The sequence below is a fragment of the Electrona antarctica genome, assembly GCF_951216825.1.
Source record: "Electrona antarctica genome assembly, chromosome: 13".
Lineage (NCBI taxonomy): Eukaryota > Metazoa > Chordata > Actinopteri > Myctophiformes > Myctophidae > Electrona > Electrona antarctica.
This window is the reverse complement of record NC_136794.1, coordinates 51,751,006-51,774,719: the sequence shown is the minus strand read 5'-3', so window position 1 is coordinate 51,774,719 and position 23,714 is coordinate 51,751,006. Positions and strand designations below refer to the sequence as shown.

At 38.8% G+C, this 23,714-nt stretch overlaps 1 protein-coding gene across 1 annotated transcript in view; it reads right to left on the bottom strand.

Annotated features, from left to right (window-relative positions):
• Positions 1-20,182, bottom strand: part of LOC306935048 (myocyte-specific enhancer factor 2C-like) — a gene marked incomplete at its 5' end in the record, with an annotated part of 60,817 nt that extends 40,635 nt beyond the window's left edge. The window contains one exon of the mRNA XM_079517871.1: positions 19,943-20,182. Within this exon, the coding sequence (XP_079373997.1) occupies positions 19,943-20,182 (240 nt within the window). The remainder of the gene's footprint in view (positions 1-19,942) is intronic.
• Positions 20,183-23,714: the final 3,532 nt, after the last annotated feature.

The window sequence follows — 23,714 nt, the reverse complement described above, 5'->3', positions numbered from 1 at the left end:
CACACACATGCACACACACACACCTACAACAGCATTGTTTCAGAACAAAGCAGTTTATCTGTTATCTAACTAACTCTGATGGAAGGGGGAGGGGTTAGAAGGGGTCGACATATGCCCTTACTGGGCTGCGTTCACACATTCAAGACACCTGTCTTGTGTCTGTCTTGTGTCTGTGTTTAATGGCAATGCATTTCCAATGGAAGCCCATATGGTTTGACCAAACATTTTTGTTTGATGGTTTTTACAATATAAACAATGAGAGAGGGGGTGGGGCCGAGAAAGGCCCTCATTGTCTTTAAGAACAGTCCAATCTGATTGTATTAAACAACGTCAACATCACCAACATTGCAGCTGTACGGAAAGCTTGAATTATCCTTTCAATCTGTAGTGTTTGTTTCATAAAAATCCACTGTAGACATTTTATGAGCTACTTTCTGTCAAGAAATTCCTTGCAGATCATTTTTTTCTAACTGTTTGGAAGTGCTCGTTGACCATCACTCAACAGCCCATGCGTACCACCTGTTGTGAATGTGCCCATAATGCAGGAGGCAGCACGAGGTTGCTTTACTGATAACGAGCGCTTCCAAACTCTGACACTTAGAAAAATAATCATCTGCAAGGAATTTCTTGACAGGAAGTAGCTCAGGAAGTAGCTCATAAAATGTCTACGGTGGATTTGTATGAAACTTTACAGATTGAAAGAGGATAATTCAAGCTTTCCGTACAGCTGCAATGTTGGTGAGTTAGACGTTGTGTAATACAATTAGAGAGGACTGTTCTGATTGGATGAATGGGCTGTCTATGGGAAGTTGACCTAGGTAGCACCTTGCTGGCAAGATGGCCGCGGTCTGAACTATGCACCATTTACCATGTTCAACCATGTAGTTACAGTAGCACATCATGTCTGAACTATGCACCATTTACCATGTTCAACCATGTAGTTACAGTAGCACATCATGTCTGAACTATGCACCATTTACCATGTTCAACCATGTAGTTACAGTAGCACATCATGTCTGAACTATGGACCATTTACCATGTTCAACCATGTAGTTACAGTAGCACATCATGTCTGAACTATGCACCATTTACCATGTTCAACCATGTAGTTACAGTAGCACATCATGTCTGAACTATGGACCATTTACCATGTTCAACCATGTAGTTACAGTAGCACATCATGTCTGAACTATGCACCATTTACCATGTTCAACCATGTAGTTACAGTAGCACATGTTCAACCATGTAGTTACAGTAGCACATCATGTCTGAACTATGGACCATTTACCATGTTCAACCATGTAGTTACAGTAGCACATCATGTCTGAACTATGGACCATTTACCATGTTCAACCATGTAGTTACAGTAGCACATCATGTCTGAACTATGCACCATTTACCATGTTCAACCATGTAGTTACAGTAGCACATCATGTCTGAACTATGGACCATTTACCATGTTCAACCATGTAGTTACAGTAGCACATGTTCAACCATGTAGTTACAGTAGCACATCATGTCTGAACTATGGACCATTTACCATGTTCAACCATGTAGTTACAGTAGCACATCATGTCTGAACTATGGACCATTTACCATGTTCAACCATGTAGTTACAGTAGCACATCATGTCTGAACTATGGACCATTTACCATGTTCAACCATGTAGTTACAGTAGCACATCATGTCTGAACTATGGACCATTTACCATGTTCAACCATGTAGTTACAGTAGCACATCATGTCTGAACTATGGACCATTTACCATGTTCAACCATGTAGTTACAGTAGCACATCATGTCTGAACTATGGACCATTTACCATGTTCAACCATGTAGTTACAGTAGCACATCATTACCATGTTCAACCATGTAGTTACAGTAGCACATCATTACCATGTTCAACCATGTAGTTACAGTAGCACATCATGTCTGAACTATGGACCATTTACCATGTTCAACCATGTAGTTACAGTAGCACATCATTACCATGTTCAACCATGTAGTTACAGTAGCACATCATTACCATGTTCAACCATGTAGTTACAGTAGCACATGTTCAACCATGTAGTTACAGTAGCACATCATGTCTGAACTATGCACCATTTACCATGTTCAACCATGTAGTTACAGTAGCACATCATGTCTGAACTATGCACCATTTACCATGTTCAACCATGTAGTTACAGTAGCACATCATGTCTGAACTATGGACCATTTACCATGTTCAACCATGTAGTTACAGTAGCACATCATGTCTGAACTATGGACCATTTACCATGTTCAACCATGTAGTTACAGTAGCACATCATTACCATGTTCAACCATGTAGTTACAGTAGCACATCATTACCATGTTCAACCATGTAGTTACAGTAGCACATCATGTCTGAACTATGGACCATTTACCATGTTCAACCATGTAGTTACAGTAGCACATCATTACCATGTTCAACCATGTAGTTACAGTAGCACATCATTACCATGTTCAACCATGTAGTTACAGTAGCACATGTTCAACCATGTAGTTACAGTAGCACATCATGTCTGAACTATGCACCATTTACCATGTTCAACCATGTAGTTACAGTAGCACATCATGTCTGAACTATGCACCATTTACCATGTTCAACCATGTAGTTACAGTAGCACATCATGTCTGAACTATGGACCATTTACCATGTTCAACCATGTAGTTACAGTAGCACATGTTCAACCATGTAGTTACAGTAGCACATGTTCAACCATGTAGTTACAGTAGCACATCATGTCTGAACTATGCACCATTTACCATGTTCAACCATGTAGTTACAGTAGCACATGTTCAACCATGTAGTTACAGTAGCACATCATGTCTGAACTATGGACCATTTACCATGTTCAACCATGTAGTTACAGTAGCACATCATGTCTGAACTATGGACCATTTACCATGTTCAACCATGTAGTTACAGTAGCACATCATGTCTGAACTATGGACCATTTACCATGTTCAACCATGTAGTTACAGTAGCACATCATTACCATGTTCAACCATGTAGTTACAGTAGCACATCATTACCATGTTCAACCATGTAGTTACAGTAGCACATGTTCAACCATGTAGTTACAGTAGCACATCATGTCTGAACTATGCACCATTTACCATGTTCAACCATGTAGTTACAGTAGCACATCATGTCTGAACTATGCACCATTTACCATGTTCAACCATGTAGTTACAGTAGCACATCATGTCTGAACTATGCACCATTTACCATGTTCAACCATGTAGTTACAGTAGCACATCATGTCTGAACTATGCACCATTTACCATGTTCAACCATGTAGTTACAGTAGCACATCATGTCTGAACTATGCACCATTTACCATGTTCAACCATGTAGTTACAGTAGCACATCATGTCTGAACTATGCACCATTTACCATGTTCAACCATGTAGTTACAGTAGCACATCATGTCTGAACTATGCACCATTTACCATGTTCAACCATGTAGTTACAGTAGCACATCATGTCTGAACTATGGACCATTTACCATGTTCAACCATGTAGTTACAGTAGCACATCATGTCTGAACTATGCACCATTTACCATGTTCAACCATGTAGTTACAGTAGCACATCATGTCTGAACTATGGACCATTTACCATGTTCAACCATGTAGTTACAGTAGCACATCATGTCTGAACTATGCACCATTTACCATGTTCAACCATGTAGTTACAGTAGCACATCATGTCTGAACTATGGACCATTTACCATGTTCAACCATGTAGTTACAGTAGCACATCATGTCTGAACTATGGACCATTTACCATGTTCAACCATGTAGTTACAGTAGCACATCATGTCTGAACTATGGACCATTTACCATGTTCAACCATGTAGTTACAGTAGCACATCATGTCTGAACTATGCACCATTTACCATGTTCAACCATGTAGTTACAGTAGCACATCATGTCTGAACTATGCACCATTTACCATGTTCAACCATGTAGTTACAGTAGCACATGTTCAACCATGTAGTTACAGTAGCACATCATGTCTGAACTATGGACCATTTACCATGTTCAACCATGTAGTTACAGTAGCACATGTTCAACCATGTAGTTACAGTAGCACATCATGTCTGAACTATGGACCATTTACCATGTTCAACCATGTAGTTACAGTAGCACATGTTCAACCATGTAGTTACAGTAGCACATCATGTCTGAACTATGGACCATTTACCATGTTCAACCATGTAGTTACAGTAGCACATCATGTCTGAACTATGGACCATTTACCATGTTCAACCATGTAGTTACAGTAGCACATCATGTCTGAACTATGCACCATTTACCATGTTCAACCATGTAGTTACAGTAGCACATGTTCAACCATGTAGTTACAGTAGCACATGTTCAACCATGTAGTTACAGTAGCACATGTTCAACCATGTAGTTACAGTAGCACATGTTCAACCATGTAGTTACAGTAGCACATCATGTCTGAACTATGGACCATTTACCATGTTCAACCATGTAGTTACAGTAGCACATCATGTCTGAACTATGGACCATTTACCATGTTCAACCATGTAGTTACAGTAGCACATCATGTCTGAACTATGCACCATTTACCATGTTCAACCATGTAGTTACAGTAGCACATCATGTCTGAACTATGGACCATTTACCATGTTCAACCATGTAGTTACAGTAGCACATCATGTCTGAACTATGCACCATTTACCATGTTCAACCATGTAGTTACAGTAGCACATCATGTCTGAACTATGCACCATTTACCATGTTCAACCATGTAGTTACAGTAGCACATCATGTCTGAACTATGGACCATTTACCATGTTCAACCATGTAGTTACAGTAGCACATCATGTCTGAACTATGGACCATTTACCATGTTCAACCATGTAGTTACAGTAGCACATCATGTCTGAACTATGCACCATTCACCATGTTCAACCATGTAGTTACAGTAGCACATGTTCAACCATGTAGTTACAGTAGCACATCATGTCTGAACTATGGACCATTTACCATGTTCAACCATGTAGTTACAGTAGCACATCATGTCTGAACTATGGACCATTTACCATGTTCAACCATGTAGTTACAGTAGCACATCATGTCTGAACTATGCACCATTTACCATGTTCAACCATGTAGTTACAGTAGCACATCATGTCTGAACTATGGACCATTTACCATGTTCAACCATGTAGTTACAGTAGCACATGTTCAACCATGTAGTTACAGTAGCACATGTTCAACCATGTAGTTACAGTAGCACATCATGTCTGAACTATGCACCATTTACCATGTTCAACCATGTAGTTACAGTAGCACATCATGTCTGAACTATGCACCATTTACCATGTTCAACCATGTAGTTACAGTAGCACATCATGTCTGAACTATGGACCATTTACCATGTTCAACCATGTAGTTACAGTAGCACATCATGTCTGAACTATGCACCATTTACCATGTTCAACCATGTAGTTACAGTAGCACATCATGTCTGAACTATGGACCATTTACCATGTTCAACCATGTAGTTACAGTAGCACATGTTCAACCATGTAGTTACAGTAGCACATCATGTCTGAACTATGCACCATTTACCATGTTCAACCATGTAGTTACAGTAGCACATCATTACCATGTTCAACCATGTAGTTACAGTAGCACATCATGTCTGAACTATGGACCATTTACCATGTTCAACCATGTAGTTACAGTAGCACATGTTCAACCATGTAGTTACAGTAGCACATGTTCAACCATGTAGTTACAGTAGCACATGTTCAACCATGTAGTTACAGTAGCACATGTTCAACCATGTAGTTACAGTAGCACATGTTCAACCATGTAGTTACAGTAGCACATCATGTCTGAACTATGGACCATTTACCATGTTCAACCATGTAGTTACAGTAGCACATCATGTCTGAACTATGCACCATTTACCATGTTCAACCATGTAGTTACAGTAGCACATGTTCAACCATGTAGTTACAGTAGCACATGTTCAACCATGTAGTTACAGTAGCACATCATGTCTGAACTATGGACCATTTACCATGTTCAACCATGTAGTTACAGTAGCACATGTTCAACCATGTAGTTACAGTAGCACATCATTACCATGTTCAACCATGTAGTTACAGTAGCACATGTTCAACCATGTAGTTACAGTAGCACATCATTACCATGTTCAACCATGTAGTTACAGTAGCACATGTTCAACCATGTAGTTACAGTAGCACATCATTACCATGTTCAACCATGTAGTTACAGTAGCACATGTTCAACCATGTAGTTACAGTAGCACATCATTACCATGTTCAACCATGTAGTTACAGTAGCACATCATTACCATGTTCAACCATGTAGTTACAGTAGCACATGTTCAACCATGTAGTTACAGTAGCACATGTTCAACCATGTAGTTACAGTAGCACATCATTACCATGTTCAACCATGTAGTTACAGTAGCACATGTTCAACCATGTAGTTACAGTAGCACATCATGTCTGAACTATGGACCATTTACCATGTTCAACCATGTAGTTACAGTAGCACATCATGTCTGAACTATGGACCATTCACCATGTTCAACCATGTAGTTACAGTAGCACATCATGTCTGAACTATGGACCATTTACCATGTTCAACCATGTAGTTACAGTAGCACATCATGTCTGAACTATGCACCATTTACCATGTTCAACCATGTAGTTACAGTAGCACATGTTCAACCATGTAGTTACAGTAGCACATCATTACCATGTTCAACCATGTAGTTACAGTAGCACATGTTCAACCATGTAGTTACAGTAGCACATCATTACCATGTTCAACCATGTAGTTACAGTAGCACATGTTCAACCATGTAGTTACAGTAGCACATCATTACCATGTTCAACCATGTAGTTACAGTAGCACATGTTCAACCATGTAGTTACAGTAGCACATCATTACCATGTTCAACCATGTAGTTACAGTAGCACATCATTACCATGTTCAACCATGTAGTTACAGTAGCACATGTTCAACCATGTAGTTACAGTAGCACATGTTCAACCATGTAGTTACAGTAGCACATCATTACCATGTTCAACCATGTAGTTACAGTAGCACATGTTCAACCATGTAGTTACAGTAGCACATCATGTCTGAACTATGGACCATTTACCATGTTCAACCATGTAGTTACAGTAGCACATCATGTCTGAACTATGGACCATTCACCATGTTCAACCATGTAGTTACAGTAGCACATCATGTCTGAACTATGGACCATTTACCATGTTCAACCATGTAGTTACAGTAGCACATCATGTCTGAACTATGGACCATTCACCATGTTCAACCATGTAGTTACAGTAGCACATCATGTCTGAACTATGGACCATTTACCATGTTCAACCATGTAGTTACAGTAGCACATCATGTCTGAACTATGGACCATTTACCATGTTCAACCATGTAGTTACAGTAGCACATCATGTCTGAACTATGGACCATTTACCATGTTCAACCATGTAGTTACAGTAGCACATCATGTCTGAACTATGGACCATTTACCATGTTCAACCATGTAGTTACAGTAGCACATCATGTCTGAACTATGGACCATTTACCATGTTCAACCATGTAGTTACAGTAGCACATCATGTCTGAACTATGCACCATTTACCATGTTCAACCATGTAGTTACAGTAGCACATCATGTCTGAACTATGCACCATTTACCATGTTCAACCATGTAGTTACAGTAGCACATCATGTCTGAACTATGGACCATTTACCATGTTCAACCATGTAGTTACAGTAGCACATCATGTCTGAACTATGCACCATTTACCATGTTCAACCATGTAGTTACAGTAGCACATGTTCAACCATGTAGTTACAGTAGCACATCATGTCTGAACTATGGACCATTTACCATGTTCAACCATGTAGTTACAGTAGCACATGTTCAACCATGTAGTTACAGTAGCACATCATGTCTGAACTATGGACCATTTACCATGTTCAACCATGTAGTTACAGTAGCACATCATGTCTGAACTATGGACCATTTACCATGTTCAACCATGTAGTTACAGTAGCACATCATGTCTGAACTATGCACCATTTACCATGTTCAACCATGTAGTTACAGTAGCACATCATGTCTGAACTATGGACCATTTACCATGTTCAACCATGTAGTTACAGTAGCACATCATGTCTGAACTATGGACCATTCACCATGTTCAACCATGTAGTTACAGTAGCACATCATGTCTGAACTATGGACCATTTACCATGTTCAACCATGTAGTTACAGTAGCACATCATGTCTGAACTATGCACCATTTACCATGTTCAACCATGTAGTTACAGTAGCACATGTTCAACCATGTAGTTACAGTAGCACATCATTACCATGTTCAACCATGTAGTTACAGTAGCACATGTTCAACCATGTAGTTACAGTAGCACATCATTACCATGTTCAACCATGTAGTTACAGTAGCACATGTTCAACCATGTAGTTACAGTAGCACATCATTACCATGTTCAACCATGTAGTTACAGTAGCACATGTTCAACCATGTAGTTACAGTAGCACATCATTACCATGTTCAACCATGTAGTTACAGTAGCACATCATTACCATGTTCAACCATGTAGTTACAGTAGCACATGTTCAACCATGTAGTTACAGTAGCACATGTTCAACCATGTAGTTACAGTAGCACATCATTACCATGTTCAACCATGTAGTTACAGTAGCACATGTTCAACCATGTAGTTACAGTAGCACATCATGTCTGAACTATGGACCATTTACCATGTTCAACCATGTAGTTACAGTAGCACATCATGTCTGAACTATGGACCATTCACCATGTTCAACCATGTAGTTACAGTAGCACATCATGTCTGAACTATGGACCATTTACCATGTTCAACCATGTAGTTACAGTAGCACATCATGTCTGAACTATGGACCATTCACCATGTTCAACCATGTAGTTACAGTAGCACATCATGTCTGAACTATGGACCATTTACCATGTTCAACCATGTAGTTACAGTAGCACATCATGTCTGAACTATGGACCATTTACCATGTTCAACCATGTAGTTACAGTAGCACATCATGTCTGAACTATGGACCATTTACCATGTTCAACCATGTAGTTACAGTAGCACATCATGTCTGAACTATGGACCATTTACCATGTTCAACCATGTAGTTACAGTAGCACATCATGTCTGAACTATGGACCATTTACCATGTTCAACCATGTAGTTACAGTAGCACATCATGTCTGAACTATGGACCATTTACCATGTTCAACCATGTAGTTACAGTAGCACATCATGTCTGAACTATGGACCATTTACCATGTTCAACCATGTAGTTACAGTAGCACATCATGTCTGAACTATGCACCATTTACCATGTTCAACCATGTAGTTACAGTAGCACATCATGTCTGAACTATGGACCATTTACCATGTTCAACCATGTAGTTACAGTAGCACATCATGTCTGAACTATGGACCATTTACCATGTTCAACCATGTAGTTACAGTAGCACATGTTCAACCATGTAGTTACAGTAGCACATCATGTCTGAACTATGGACCATTTACCATGTTCAACCATGTAGTTACAGTAGCACATGTTCAACCATGTAGTTACAGTAGCACATCATGTCTGAACTATGGACCATTTACCATGTTCAACCATGTAGTTACAGTAGCACATCATGTCTGAACTATGGACCATTTACCATGTTCAACCATGTAGTTACAGTAGCACATCATGTCTGAACTATGGACCATTTACCATGTTCAACCATGTAGTTACAGTAGCACATGTTCAACCATGTAGTTACAGTAGCACATCATTACCATGTTCAACCATGTAGTTACAGTAGCACATCATGTCTGAACTATGCACCATTTACCATGTTCAACCATGTAGTTACAGTAGCACATCATGTCTGAACTATGCACCATTTACCATGTTCAACCATGTAGTTACAGTAGCACATCATGTCTGAACTATGCACCATTTACCATGTTCAACCATGTAGTTACAGTAGCACATCATGTCTGAACTATGGACCATTTACCATGTTCAACCATGTAGTTACAGTAGCACATCATGTCTGAACTATGCACCATTTACCATGTTCAACCATGTAGTTACAGTAGCACATCATGTCTGAACTATGGACCATTTACCATGTTCAACCATGTAGTTACAGTAGCACATCATGTCTGAACTATGCACCATTTACCATGTTCAACCATGTAGTTACAGTAGCACATGTTCAACCATGTAGTTACAGTAGCACATCATGTCTGAACTATGGACCATTTACCATGTTCAACCATGTAGTTACAGTAGCACATCATGTCTGAACTATGGACCATTTACCATGTTCAACCATGTAGTTACAGTAGCACATCATGTCTGAACTATGGACCATTTACCATGTTCAACCATGTAGTTACAGTAGCACATCATGTCTGAACTATGGACCATTTACCATGTTCAACCATGTAGTTACAGTAGCACATCATGTCTGAACTATGGACCATTTACCATGTTCAACCATGTAGTTACAGTAGCACATCATGTCTGAACTATGGACCATTTACCATGTTCAACCATGTAGTTACAGTAGCACATCATGTCTGAACTATGGACCATTTACCATGTTCAACCATGTAGTTACAGTAGCACATCATGTCTGAACTATGGACCATTTACCATGTTCAACCATGTAGTTACAGTAGCACATCATGTCTGAACTATGGACCATTTACCATGTTCAACCATGTAGTTACAGTAGCACATGTTCAACCATGTAGTTACAGTAGCACATCATTACCATGTTCAACCATGTAGTTACAGTAGCACATCATTACCATGTTCAACCATGTAGTTACAGTAGCACATCATGTCTGAACTATGGACCATTTACCATGTTCAACCATGTAGTTACAGTAGCACATGTTCAACCATGTAGTTACAGTAGCACATCATTACCATGTTCAACCATGTAGTTACAGTAGCACATCATTACCATGTTCAACCATGTAGTTACAGTAGCACATGTTCAACCATGTAGTTACAGTAGCACATCATTACCATGTTCAACCATGTAGTTACAGTAGCACATGTTCAACCATGTAGTTACAGTAGCACATCATGTCTGAACTACATCAACATCTCTTCACAAAGAACCCCAGCGGCACAACAATATAGTTCCCAACAATCATATCAATCAAACAACATGGATGTCTTAATTTAATGACTTATGGATGTCTTCATTTAATGACTTAAGGATGTCTTAATTTAATGACTTATGGATGTCTTCATTTAATGACTTATGGATGTCTTCATTTAATGACTTAAGGATGTCTTAATTTAATGACTTATGGATGTCTTCATTTAATGACTTATGGATGTCTTCATTTAATGACTTATGGATGTCTTAATTTAATGACTTATGGATGTCTTCATTTAATGACTTATGGATGTCTTAATTTAATGACTCATGGATGTCTTCATTTAATGACTTATGGATGTCTTCATTTAATGACTTATGGATGTCTTAATTTAATGACTCATGGATGTCTTCATTTAATGACTTATGGATGTCTTCATTTAATGACTTAAGGATGTCTTAATTTAATGACTTATGGATGTCTTAATTTAATGACTTATGGATGTCTTCATTTAATGACTTATGGATGTCTTAATTTAATGACTCATGGATGTCTTCATTTAATGACTTATGGATGTCTTCATTTAATGACTTATGGATGTCTTCATTTAATGACTCATGGATGTCTTCATTTAATGACTTATGGATGTCTTCATTTAATGACTCATGGATGTCTTCATTTAATGACTTATGGATGTCTTCATTTAATGACTTAAGGATGTCTTAATTTAATGACTTATGGATGTCTTCATTTAATGACTTATGGATGTCTTAATTTAATGACTTATGGATGTCTTCATTTAATGACTTATGGATGTCTTCATTTAATGACGTATGGATGTCTTAATTTAATGACTTATGGATGTCTTCATTTAATGACTTATGGATGTCTTCATTTAATGACTTATGGATGTCTTCATTTAATGACTTATGGATGTCTTCATTTAATGACTTATGGATGTCTTCATTTAATGACTTATGGATGTCTTCATTTAATGACTTATGGATGTCTTCATTTAATGACTTATGGATGTCTTCATTTAATGACTTATGGATGTCTTCATTTAATGACTTATGGATGTCTTCATTTAATGACTTATGGATGTCTTCATTTAATGACTTATGGATGTCTTCATTTAATGACTTATGGATGTCTTCATTTAATGACTTATGGATGTCTTCATTTAATGACTTATGGATGTCTTCATTTAATGACTTATGGATGTCTTCATTTAATGACTTATGGATGTCTTCATTTAATGACTTATGGATGTCTTAATTTAATGACTTATGGATGTCTTCATTTAATGACTTATGGATGTCTTAATTTAATGACTTATGGATGTCTTAATTTAATGACTTATGGATGTCTTCATTTAATGACTTATGGATGTCTTCATTTAATGACTTATGGATGTCTTCATTTAATGACTTATGGATGTCTTCATTTAATGACTTATGGATGTCTTCATTTAATGACTTATGGATGTCTTCATTTAATGACTTATGGATGTCTTCATTTAATGACTTATGGATGTCTTCATTTAATGACTTATGGATGTCTTCATTTAATGACTTATGGATGTCTTCATTTAATGACTTATGGATGTCTTCATTTAATGACTTATGGATGTCTTCATTTAATGACTTATGGATGTCTTAATTTAATGACTTAAGGATGTCTTAATTTAATGACTTATGGATGTCTTCATTTAATGACTTATGGATGTCTTAATTTAATGACTTATGGATGTCTTAATTTAATGACTCATGGATGTCTTAATTTAATGACTCATGGATGTCTTCATTTAATGACTCATGGATGTCTTCATTTAATGACTTATGGATGTCTTCATTTAATGACTTATGGATGTCTTAATTTAATGACTTATGGATGTCTTCATTTAATGACTTATGGATGTCTTAATTTAATGACTTATGGATGTCTTAATTTAATGACTTAAGGATGTCTTAATTTAATGACTTATGGATGTCTTCATTTAATGACTTATGGATGTCTTAATGTAATGACTTATGGATGTCTTCATTTAATGACTTATGGATGTCTTAATGTAATGACTTATGGATGTCTTCATTTAATGACTTATGGATGTCTTAATTTAATGACTTATGGATGTCTTCATTTAATGACTTATGGATGTCTTAATTTAATGACTTATGGATGTCTTCATTTAATGACTTATGGATGTCTTAATTTAATGACTTATGGATGTCTTAATTTAATGACTTATGGATGTCTTAATGTAATGACTTATGGATGTCTTCATTTAATGACTTATGGATGTCTTAATTTAATGACTTATGGATGTCTTCATTTAATGACTTATGGATGTCTTCATTTAATGACTTATGGATGTCTTAATTTAATGACTTATGGATGTCTTAATTTAATGACTTATGGATGTCTTAATTTAATGACTTATGGATGTCTTAATTTAATGACTTATGGATGTCTTAATTTAATGACTTATGGATGTCTTAATTTAATGACTTAAGGATGTCTTAATTTAATGACTTATGGATGTCTTAATTTAATGACTTATGGATGTCTTCATTTAATGACTTATGGATGTCTTCATTTAATGACTTATGGATGTCTTAATTTAATGACTTATGGATGTCTTAATGTAATGACTTATGGATGTCTTCATTTAATGACTTATGGATGTCTTAATTTAATGACTTATGGATGTCTTCATTTAATGACTTATGGATGTCTTCATTTAATGACTTATGGATGTCTTAATTTAATGACTTATGGATGTCTTAATTTAATGACTTATGGATGTCTTAATTTAATGACTTATGGATGTCTTAATTTAATGACTTATGGATGTCTTAATTTAATGACTTATGGATGTCTTAATTTAATGACTTAAGGATGTCTTAATTTAATGACTTATGGATGTCTTAATTTAATGACTTATGGATGTCTTAATTTAATGACTTATGGATGTCTTCATTTAATGACTTATGGATGTCTTCATTTAATGACTTATGGATGTCTTAATTTAATGACTTATGGATGTCTTCATTTAATGACTTATGGATGTCTTCATTTAATGACTTATGGATGTCTTAATTTAATGACTTATGGATGTCTTCATTTAATGACTTATGGATGTCTTCATTTAATGACTTATGGATGTCTTCATTTAATGACTTATGGATGTCTTCATTTAATGACTTATGGATGTCTTCATTTAATGACTTATGGATGTCTTCATTTAATGACTTATGGATGTCTTCATTTAATGACTTATGGATGTCTTCATTTAATGACTTATGGATGTCTTCATTTAATGACTTATGGATGTCTTCATTTAATGACTTATGGATGTCTTCATTTAATGACTTATGGATGTCTTCATTTAATGACTTATGGATGTCTTCATTTAATGACTTATGGATGTCTTCATTTAATGACTTATGGATGTCTTCATTTAATGACTTATGGATGTCTTCATTTAATGACTTATGGATGTCTTCATTTAATGACTTATGGATGTCTTCATTTAATGACTTATGGATGTCTTCATTTAATGACTTATGGATGTCTTCATTTAATGACTTATGGATGTCTTCATTTAATGACTTATGGATGTCTTCATTTAATGACTTATGGATGTCTTCATTTAATGACTTATGGATGTCTTCATTTAATGACTTATGGATGTCTTCATTTAATGACTTATGGATGTCTTCATTTAATGACTTATGGATGTCTTCATTTAATGACTTATGGATGTCTTCATTTAATGACTTATGGATGTCTTCATTTAATGACTTATGGATGTCTTAATTTAATGACTTATGGATGTCTTAATTTAATGACTTAAGGATGTCTTAATTTAATGACTTATGGATGTCTTCATTTAATGACTTATGGATGTCTTAATTTAATGACTTATGGATGTCTTAATTTAATGACTTATGGATGTCTTAATTTAATGACTCATGGATGTCTTCATTTAATGACTTATGGATGTCTTCATTTAATGACTTATGGATGTCTTAATTTAATGACTTATGGATGTCTTCATTTAATGACTTATGGATGTCTTCATTTAATGACTTATGGATGTCTTCATTTAATGACTTATGGATGTCTTCATTTAATGACTTATGGATGTCTTCATTTAATGACTTATGGATGTCTTAATTTAATGACTTATGGATGTCTTCATTTAATGACTTATGGATGTCTTAATTTAATGACTTATGGATGTCTTAATTTAATGACTTATGGATGTCTTCATTTAATGACTTATGGATGTCTTAATGTAATGACTTATGGATGTCTTCATTTAATGACTTATGGATGTCTTAATTTAATGACTTATGGATGTCTTAATGTAATGACTTATGGATGTCTTCATTTAATGACTTATGGATGTCTTCATTTAATGACTTATGGATGTCTTCATTTAATGACTTATGGATGTCTTCATTTAATGACTTATGGATGTCTTAATTTAATGACTTATGGATGTCTTAATTTAATGACTTATGGATGTCTTCATTTAATGACTTATGGATGTCTTAATTTAATGACTTATGGATGTCTTAATTTAATGACTTAAGGATGTCTTAATTTAATGACTTATGGATGTCTTCATTTAATGACTTATGGATGTCTTCATTTAATGACTTATGGATGTCTTAATTTAATGACTTATGGATGTCTTCATTTAATGACTTATTTCACATGCATTAAGGGCTGTGAATTTTGTCAAACAATTACAAATTGTACATGCACATACATACACAACACACACACCCTCCACATGCAGATACATACACAACACACACACCCTCCACATGCAGATACATACACAACACACACACCCTCCACATGCACATACATACACAACACACACACCCTCCACATGCACATACATACACAACACACACACACCCTCCACATGCACATACATACACAACACACACACACTCTCCACATGCACATACATACACAACACACACACCCTCCACATGCACATACATAAACACACACACACACACACACTCTCCACATGCACATACATACACAACACACACACACACACACACACTCCACATGCACATAAATACACAACACACACACCCTCCACATGCACATACATACACAACACACACACACACCCTCCACATGCACATACATACACAACACACACACCCTCCACATGCAGATACATACACAACACACACACCCTCCACATGCAGATACATACACAACACACACACCCTCCACATGCACATACATACACAACACACACACCCTCCACATGCACATACATACACAACACACACACCCTCCACATGCACATACATACACAACACACACACACCCTCCACATGCACATACATACACAACACACACACCCTCCACATGCAGATACATACACAACACACACACCCTCCACATGCACATACATACACAACACACACACCCTCCACATGCAGATACATACACAACACACACACCCTCCACATGCAGATACATACACAACACACACACCCTCCACATGCACATACATACACAACACACACACCCTCCACATGCACATACATACACAACACACACACCCTCCACATGCACATACATACACAACACACACACCCTCCACATGCAGATACATACACAACACACACACCCTCCACATGCAGATACATACACAACACACACACCCTCCACATGCAGATACATACACAACACACACACCCTCCACATGCACATACATACACAACACACACACCCTCCACATGCAGATACATACACAACACACACACCCTCCACATGCAGATACATACACAACACACACACCCTCCACATGCACATACATACACAACACACACACCCTCCACATGCACATACATACACAACACACACACCCTCCACATGCACATACATACACAACACACACACACCCTCCACATGCACATACATACACAACACACACACACTCTCCACATGCACATACATACACAACACACACACCCTCCACATGCACATACATAAACACACACACACACACACACTCTCCACATGCACATACATACACAACACACACACACACACACACACACACACACTCCACATGCACATACATACACAACACACACACCCTCCACATGCACATACATACACAACACACACACACACCCTCCACATGCACATACATACACCACACACACCCTCCACATGCACATACATACACAACAACACACACCCTCCACATGCACACAGATACACAACACACACACACCCTCCACATGCACATACATACACCACACACACACCCTCCACATGCACATACATAAACACACACACACACACACTCTCCACATGCACATACATACACAACACACACACACTCTCCACATGCACATACATACACAACACACACACCCTCCACATGCACATACATAAACACACACACACACACACTCTCCACATGCACATACATACACAACACACACACACACACACACACACACTCCACATGCACATACATACACAACACACACACACCCTCCACATGCACATACATACACAACACACACACACACACCCTCCACATGCACATACATACACCACACACACCCTCCACATGCACATACATACACAACAACACACACCCTCCACATGCACATACATACACCACACACACACCCTCCACATGCACATACATACACCACACACACACTCTCCACATGCACATACATACACCACACACACACCCTCCACATGCACATACATAAACACACACACACACACACTCTCCACATGCACATACATACACAACACACACACACACTCTCCACATGCACATACATACACAACACACACACCCTCCACATGCACATACATAAACACACACACACACACACTCTCCACATGCACATACATACACAACACACACACACCCTCCACATGCACATACATACACAACACACACACACACCCTCCACATGCACATACATACACAACACACACACACACACACACTCTCCACATGCACATACATACACAACACACACACACCCTCCACATGCACATACATACACAACACACACACACACACACCCTCCACATGCACATACATACACAACACACACACACACACACACACACACCCTCCACATGCACATACACAACAACACACACCCTCCACATGCACATACATACACAACAACACACACCCTCCACATGCACACATATACACAACACACACACCCTCCACATGCACATACATACACAACACACACACACCCTCCACATGCAGATACATACACAACACACACACACTCTCCACATGCACATACATACACAACACACACACCCTCATCTACAATGAGTCGAGACCCAATTTCGGGTCGCGGACAGATTTTTGTGGGTCGCGAGTAAATATATACACTTCTTTTTGCTTGATTTAATTTAGTATGTTTTTTATTTCAAAAGATTTTCAAAGAAGAAGAAAAAAAACCACATCTGTAATTTTCATACTTAAAAGGCAAGGAAATATGAAAAACAAGTTGTCAGTTGGTGTTAACTTAGCTATTTTAATATGGAAGACAATGAGTTAAAATATTCCTGGGATTATTTACTGTCAAACATCATTACAGTTCTGATCTGTGGTTTATGAATCTGTGATAGTGAGTCATATTTATTCTTGAGGCCTCCAACGTCTGGCTTTCAGACATGACGTCATGCGGCAGCCAAGTCTATGGACTTTTTATGTTTGTCTTCTCCCCCCCCCCCCCCCCCCCTGATTTCAGCATGCCCCCGAGTGACATCCTGTGGGCCACTGTGGGCCACTGTGGGCGCCCCTCACTTCACATAACAGTGGGTGTGAGTTTTTTTAGTCGTTGCTAGTCATGGCTGCCACTTCCCACCTGATGTTGTGTGGGAGTACAGACTGCTCCAGACCGTACTGAATAACTGCTAGCTTACATAATGTCTTAAGACTAGGACTCAAGTCTAAGATGTGCGTGTTGCATCCTTCAAGGAAGATGATACGATCTCCCAGCATGCAACAGCACGTCCCATAGAAATTGACCGTGGGCTCAACCTTCTTCCAGGAGAAGGTCTCTGGACTGAATTTCCACACATCATTGAAGGTCTGGATATAGTTCTGGCCACCACATATGTACAGCTCTCCATTGTAGGTAAAGGCTGAATGAGACCAGCGTTCTTCTGGACCAACCTGTGTAGAAGGTGTGGTCAGCCAGAGGTTGGTCTCTGTGTCAAACACTCTGATGGTGTTGTAGGGCTGATTCCATCCCCCCCTGCCCCCAAATACAAACATCTTTTTCCCGATGATGGTGGCAGAGTGACATGATGAAACAGGAGGTGGAGTTTCTCTGGTGTTGATTAAAGACCAGACCATCGTGCTGGTGTCCAACTTGTAGATGTCATTAGTCCGTCTAGTCAGCTGGTTGTGTCCTCCATAGATCCGTCTAGTCTGGTTGTGTCCTCCATGGATAAACATAACCTTCTCCAACACACAGGCTGAGTGGTCATCCCTCTCCCCTGGAACAGGCCCAGAAACCTTGGGTTTAAACCAGCGGTTGCTGTCCACGTCAAAAGCATAAAGCACATCACAGTACAACCTGCTAAAGCTGTTATATCCTCCCCAGATGTAGACTCTGTCTTCTACCAACACAGCTGTGTGGCCGCTGCGCATGGAGGGAACCTTAAGGTAACGTTTTCCTCCCCCAGTCGTCTCTCGGGCCAACTTCTTCCAGCGCAAAGTCACTGTGTTGAAGACATTCACCTCAATGTGACTCTGGTTGTCTTGGTAGGATCCTCCAAAGGAGAACACCTTGTTCTCCACTGCAACGGCAGAATTCTGGCGTCGATCCGTTCCTCCCCTCAGATGCAGAGTCCAGCGGAACATTTCCGTTCAGAGGCGTAAATGTCTCGACAAGTTTGACAAATCCACGAAGTCGACGGGTCGCGTCGACCAATCAAGGAAGCCACAGGTGTCTGTGGATAATGAATGTATTCTCTGGCATAAGCAGGTTGTGGTAATCCTCCCAGAAGACACTCTGTTCAGCAGGTTGACAACTAATCCTCCCAGAAGACACTCTGTTAATCAGGTTGACAACTAATCCTCCCAGAAGACACTCTGTTAATCAGGTTGACAACTAATCCTCCCAGAAGACACTCTGTTAATCAGGTTGACAACTAATCCTCTGAAGTTACTCTAAGCAGCTGGAATCGTCGTTGAAAGTCACTGAATGACATTTGGTTTAGTCGACGTTTAATTTTAAAGGACACGGTTGTGACATAATGACATCACACTTTGTGATGTCGTCCCACTGGGAGGAGACTACCTGTGATGTCGTCTCACTGGGAGGAGTCTACCTGTGATGTCATCCCACTTGGAGGAGTCTACCTGTGATGTCATCCCACTGGGAGGAGTCTACCTGTGATGTCATCCCACTGGGAGGAGACTACCTGTGATGTCATCCCACTGGGAGGAGACTACCTGTGATGTCATCCCACTGGGAGGAGACTACCTGTGATGTCGTCTCACTGGGAGGAGTCTACCTGTGATGTCATCCCAGTGGGAGGAGACTACCTGTGATGTCGTCTCACTGGGAGGAGTCTACCTGTGATGTCATCCCACTGGGAGGAGTCTACCTGTGATGTCGTCTCACTGGGAGGAGTCTACCTGTGATGTCATCCCACTGGGAGGAGACTACCTGTGATGTCGTCCCACTGGGAGGAGACTACCTGTGATGTCATCCCAGTGGGAGGAGACTACCTGTGATGTCGTCCCACTGGGAGGAGACTACCTGTGATGTCATCCCAGTGGGAGGAGACTACCTGTGATGTCGTCCCACTGGGAGGAGTCTACCTGTGATGTCGTCCCACTGGGAGGAGTCTACCTGTGATGTCGTCCCACTGGGAGGAGACTACCTGTGATGTCATCCCAGTGGGAGGAGACTACCTGTGATGTCATCCCAGTGGGAGGAGACTACCTGTGATGTCGTCCGACTGGGAGGAGTCTACCTGTGATGTCGTCCCACTGGGAGGTGACTACCTGTGATGTCATCCCAGTGGGAGGAGTCTACCTGTGATGTCGTCCCACTGGGAGGAGACTACCTGTGATGTCGTCCCACTGGGAGGAGTCTACCTGTGATGTCGTCCCACTGGGAGGAGTCTACCTGTGATGTCATCCCACTGGGAGGAGACTACCTGTGATGTCATCCCACTGGGAGGAGACTACCTGTGATGTCATCCCACTGGGAGGAGTCTACCTGTGATGTCATCCCAGTGGGAGGAGACTACCTGTGATGTCATCCCAGTGGGAGGAGACTACCTGTGATGTCATCCCACTGGGAGGAGACTACCTGTGATGTCATCACAGTGGGAGGAGACTATCTGTGATGTCATCCCACTGGGAGGAGACTACCTGTGATGTCACCCCAGTGGGAGGAGACTACCTGTGATGTCATCCCACTGGGAGGAGACTACCTGTGATGTCATCCCAATGGGAGGAGACTACCTGTGATGTCATCCCACTGGGAGGAGACTACCTGTGATGTCATCCCAGTGGGAGGAGACTACCTGGCAGCACCAAAGACCAGATGGGACGATGTATATTAGTTGACAGTATATTTAGTCATAGTTTTAGTCATCGTGGCTTAGTTTTTATTTAGTTTTTATGTCGTTTTTGTCAGAGAAAAAAGGTATAGTCGACGAGCATTTTTCGTCAGTTTTAGTCGACGAAAACAACACTGGTCTCTTATTGTTATAAAAGGGACACTTTTATGTATGGAGATCAGGAGGAAAACGTTCCTCTGAAATAATATATAATAAAGGTTTGAGTTAAAAAAGTTCCTCTGAAATAATATATAATAAAGGTTTGAGTTAAAAAAGTTCCTCTGAAATAATATATATTAAAGGTTTGAGTTAAAAACGTTCCTCTGAAATAATATATATTAAAGGTTTGAGTTAAAAACGTTCCTCTGAAATAATATATATTAAAGGTTTGAGTTAACGTTCCTCTGAAATAATATATATTAAAGGTTTGAGTTAACGTTCCTCTGAAATAATATATATTAAAGGTTTGAGTTAAAAACGTTCCTCTGAAATAATATATATTAAAGGTTTGAGTTAAAAACGTTCCTCTGAAATAATATATATTAAAGGTTTGAGTTAAAAACGTTCCTCTGAAAGAATATATATTAAAGGTTTGAGTTAAAAACGTTTCGCTCTGAAATAATATATATTAAAGGTTTGAGTTAAAAAGGTTTCGCTCTGAAATAATATATATTAAAGGTTTGAGTTAAAAACGTTTCGCTCTGAAATAATATATATTAAAGGTTTGAGTTAAAAACGTTCCTCTGAAATAATATATATTAAAGGTTTGAGTTAAAAACATTCCTCTGAAATAATATATATTAAAGGTTTGAGTTAACGTTCCTCTGAAATAATATATATTAAAGGTTTGAGTTAAAAACGTTCCTCTGAAATAATATATATTAAAGGTTTGAGTTAAAAACGTTTCGCTCTGAAATAATATATATTAAAGGTTTGAGTTAAAAACGTTTCGCTCTGAAAGAATATATATTAAAGGTTTGCACCACATTTTCACGATTTATCAAAAATAGCAGACCTACAAGCTCGTAGCGCGGCACTCGGTGCCGCGCTACGAGCTTGTAGGTCTGTTATTTTTCAACAGCTAAAGCATAACATAATGCTTGAAACACCAAAGGGGTTCCCGCCCCAAATTGGGTTAACAGAACATTGATTCATTCCACTCTCTACCTTGTATCTCTTTACACTCTGTTGGGTTAACAGAACATTGATTCATTCCACTCTCTACCTTGTATCTCTTTACACTCTGTTGGGTTAACAGAACATTGATTCATTCCACTCTCTACCTTGTATCTCTTTACACTCTGTTGGGTTAACAGAACATTGATTCATTCCACTCTCTACCTTGTATCTCTTTACACTCTGTTGGGTTAACAGAACATTGATTCATTCCACTCTCTACCTTGTATCTCTTTACACTCTGGGTTAACAGAACATTGATTCATTCCACTCTCTACCTTGTATCTCTTTACACTCTGGGTTAACAGAACATTGATTCATTCCACTCTCTACCTTGTATCTCTTTACACTCTGTTGGGTTAACAGAACATTGATTCATTCCACTCTCTACCTTGTATCTCTTTACACTCTGGGTTAACAGAACATTGATTCATTCCACTCTCTACCTTGTATCTCTTTACACTCTGTTGGGTTAACAGAACATTGATTCATTCCACTCTCTACCTTGTATCTCTTTACACTCTGGGTTAACAGAACATTGATTCATTCCACTCTCTACCTTGTATCTCTTTACACTCTGTTGGGTTAACAGAACATTGATTCATTCCACTCTCTACCTTGTATCTCTCTACCTTGTATCT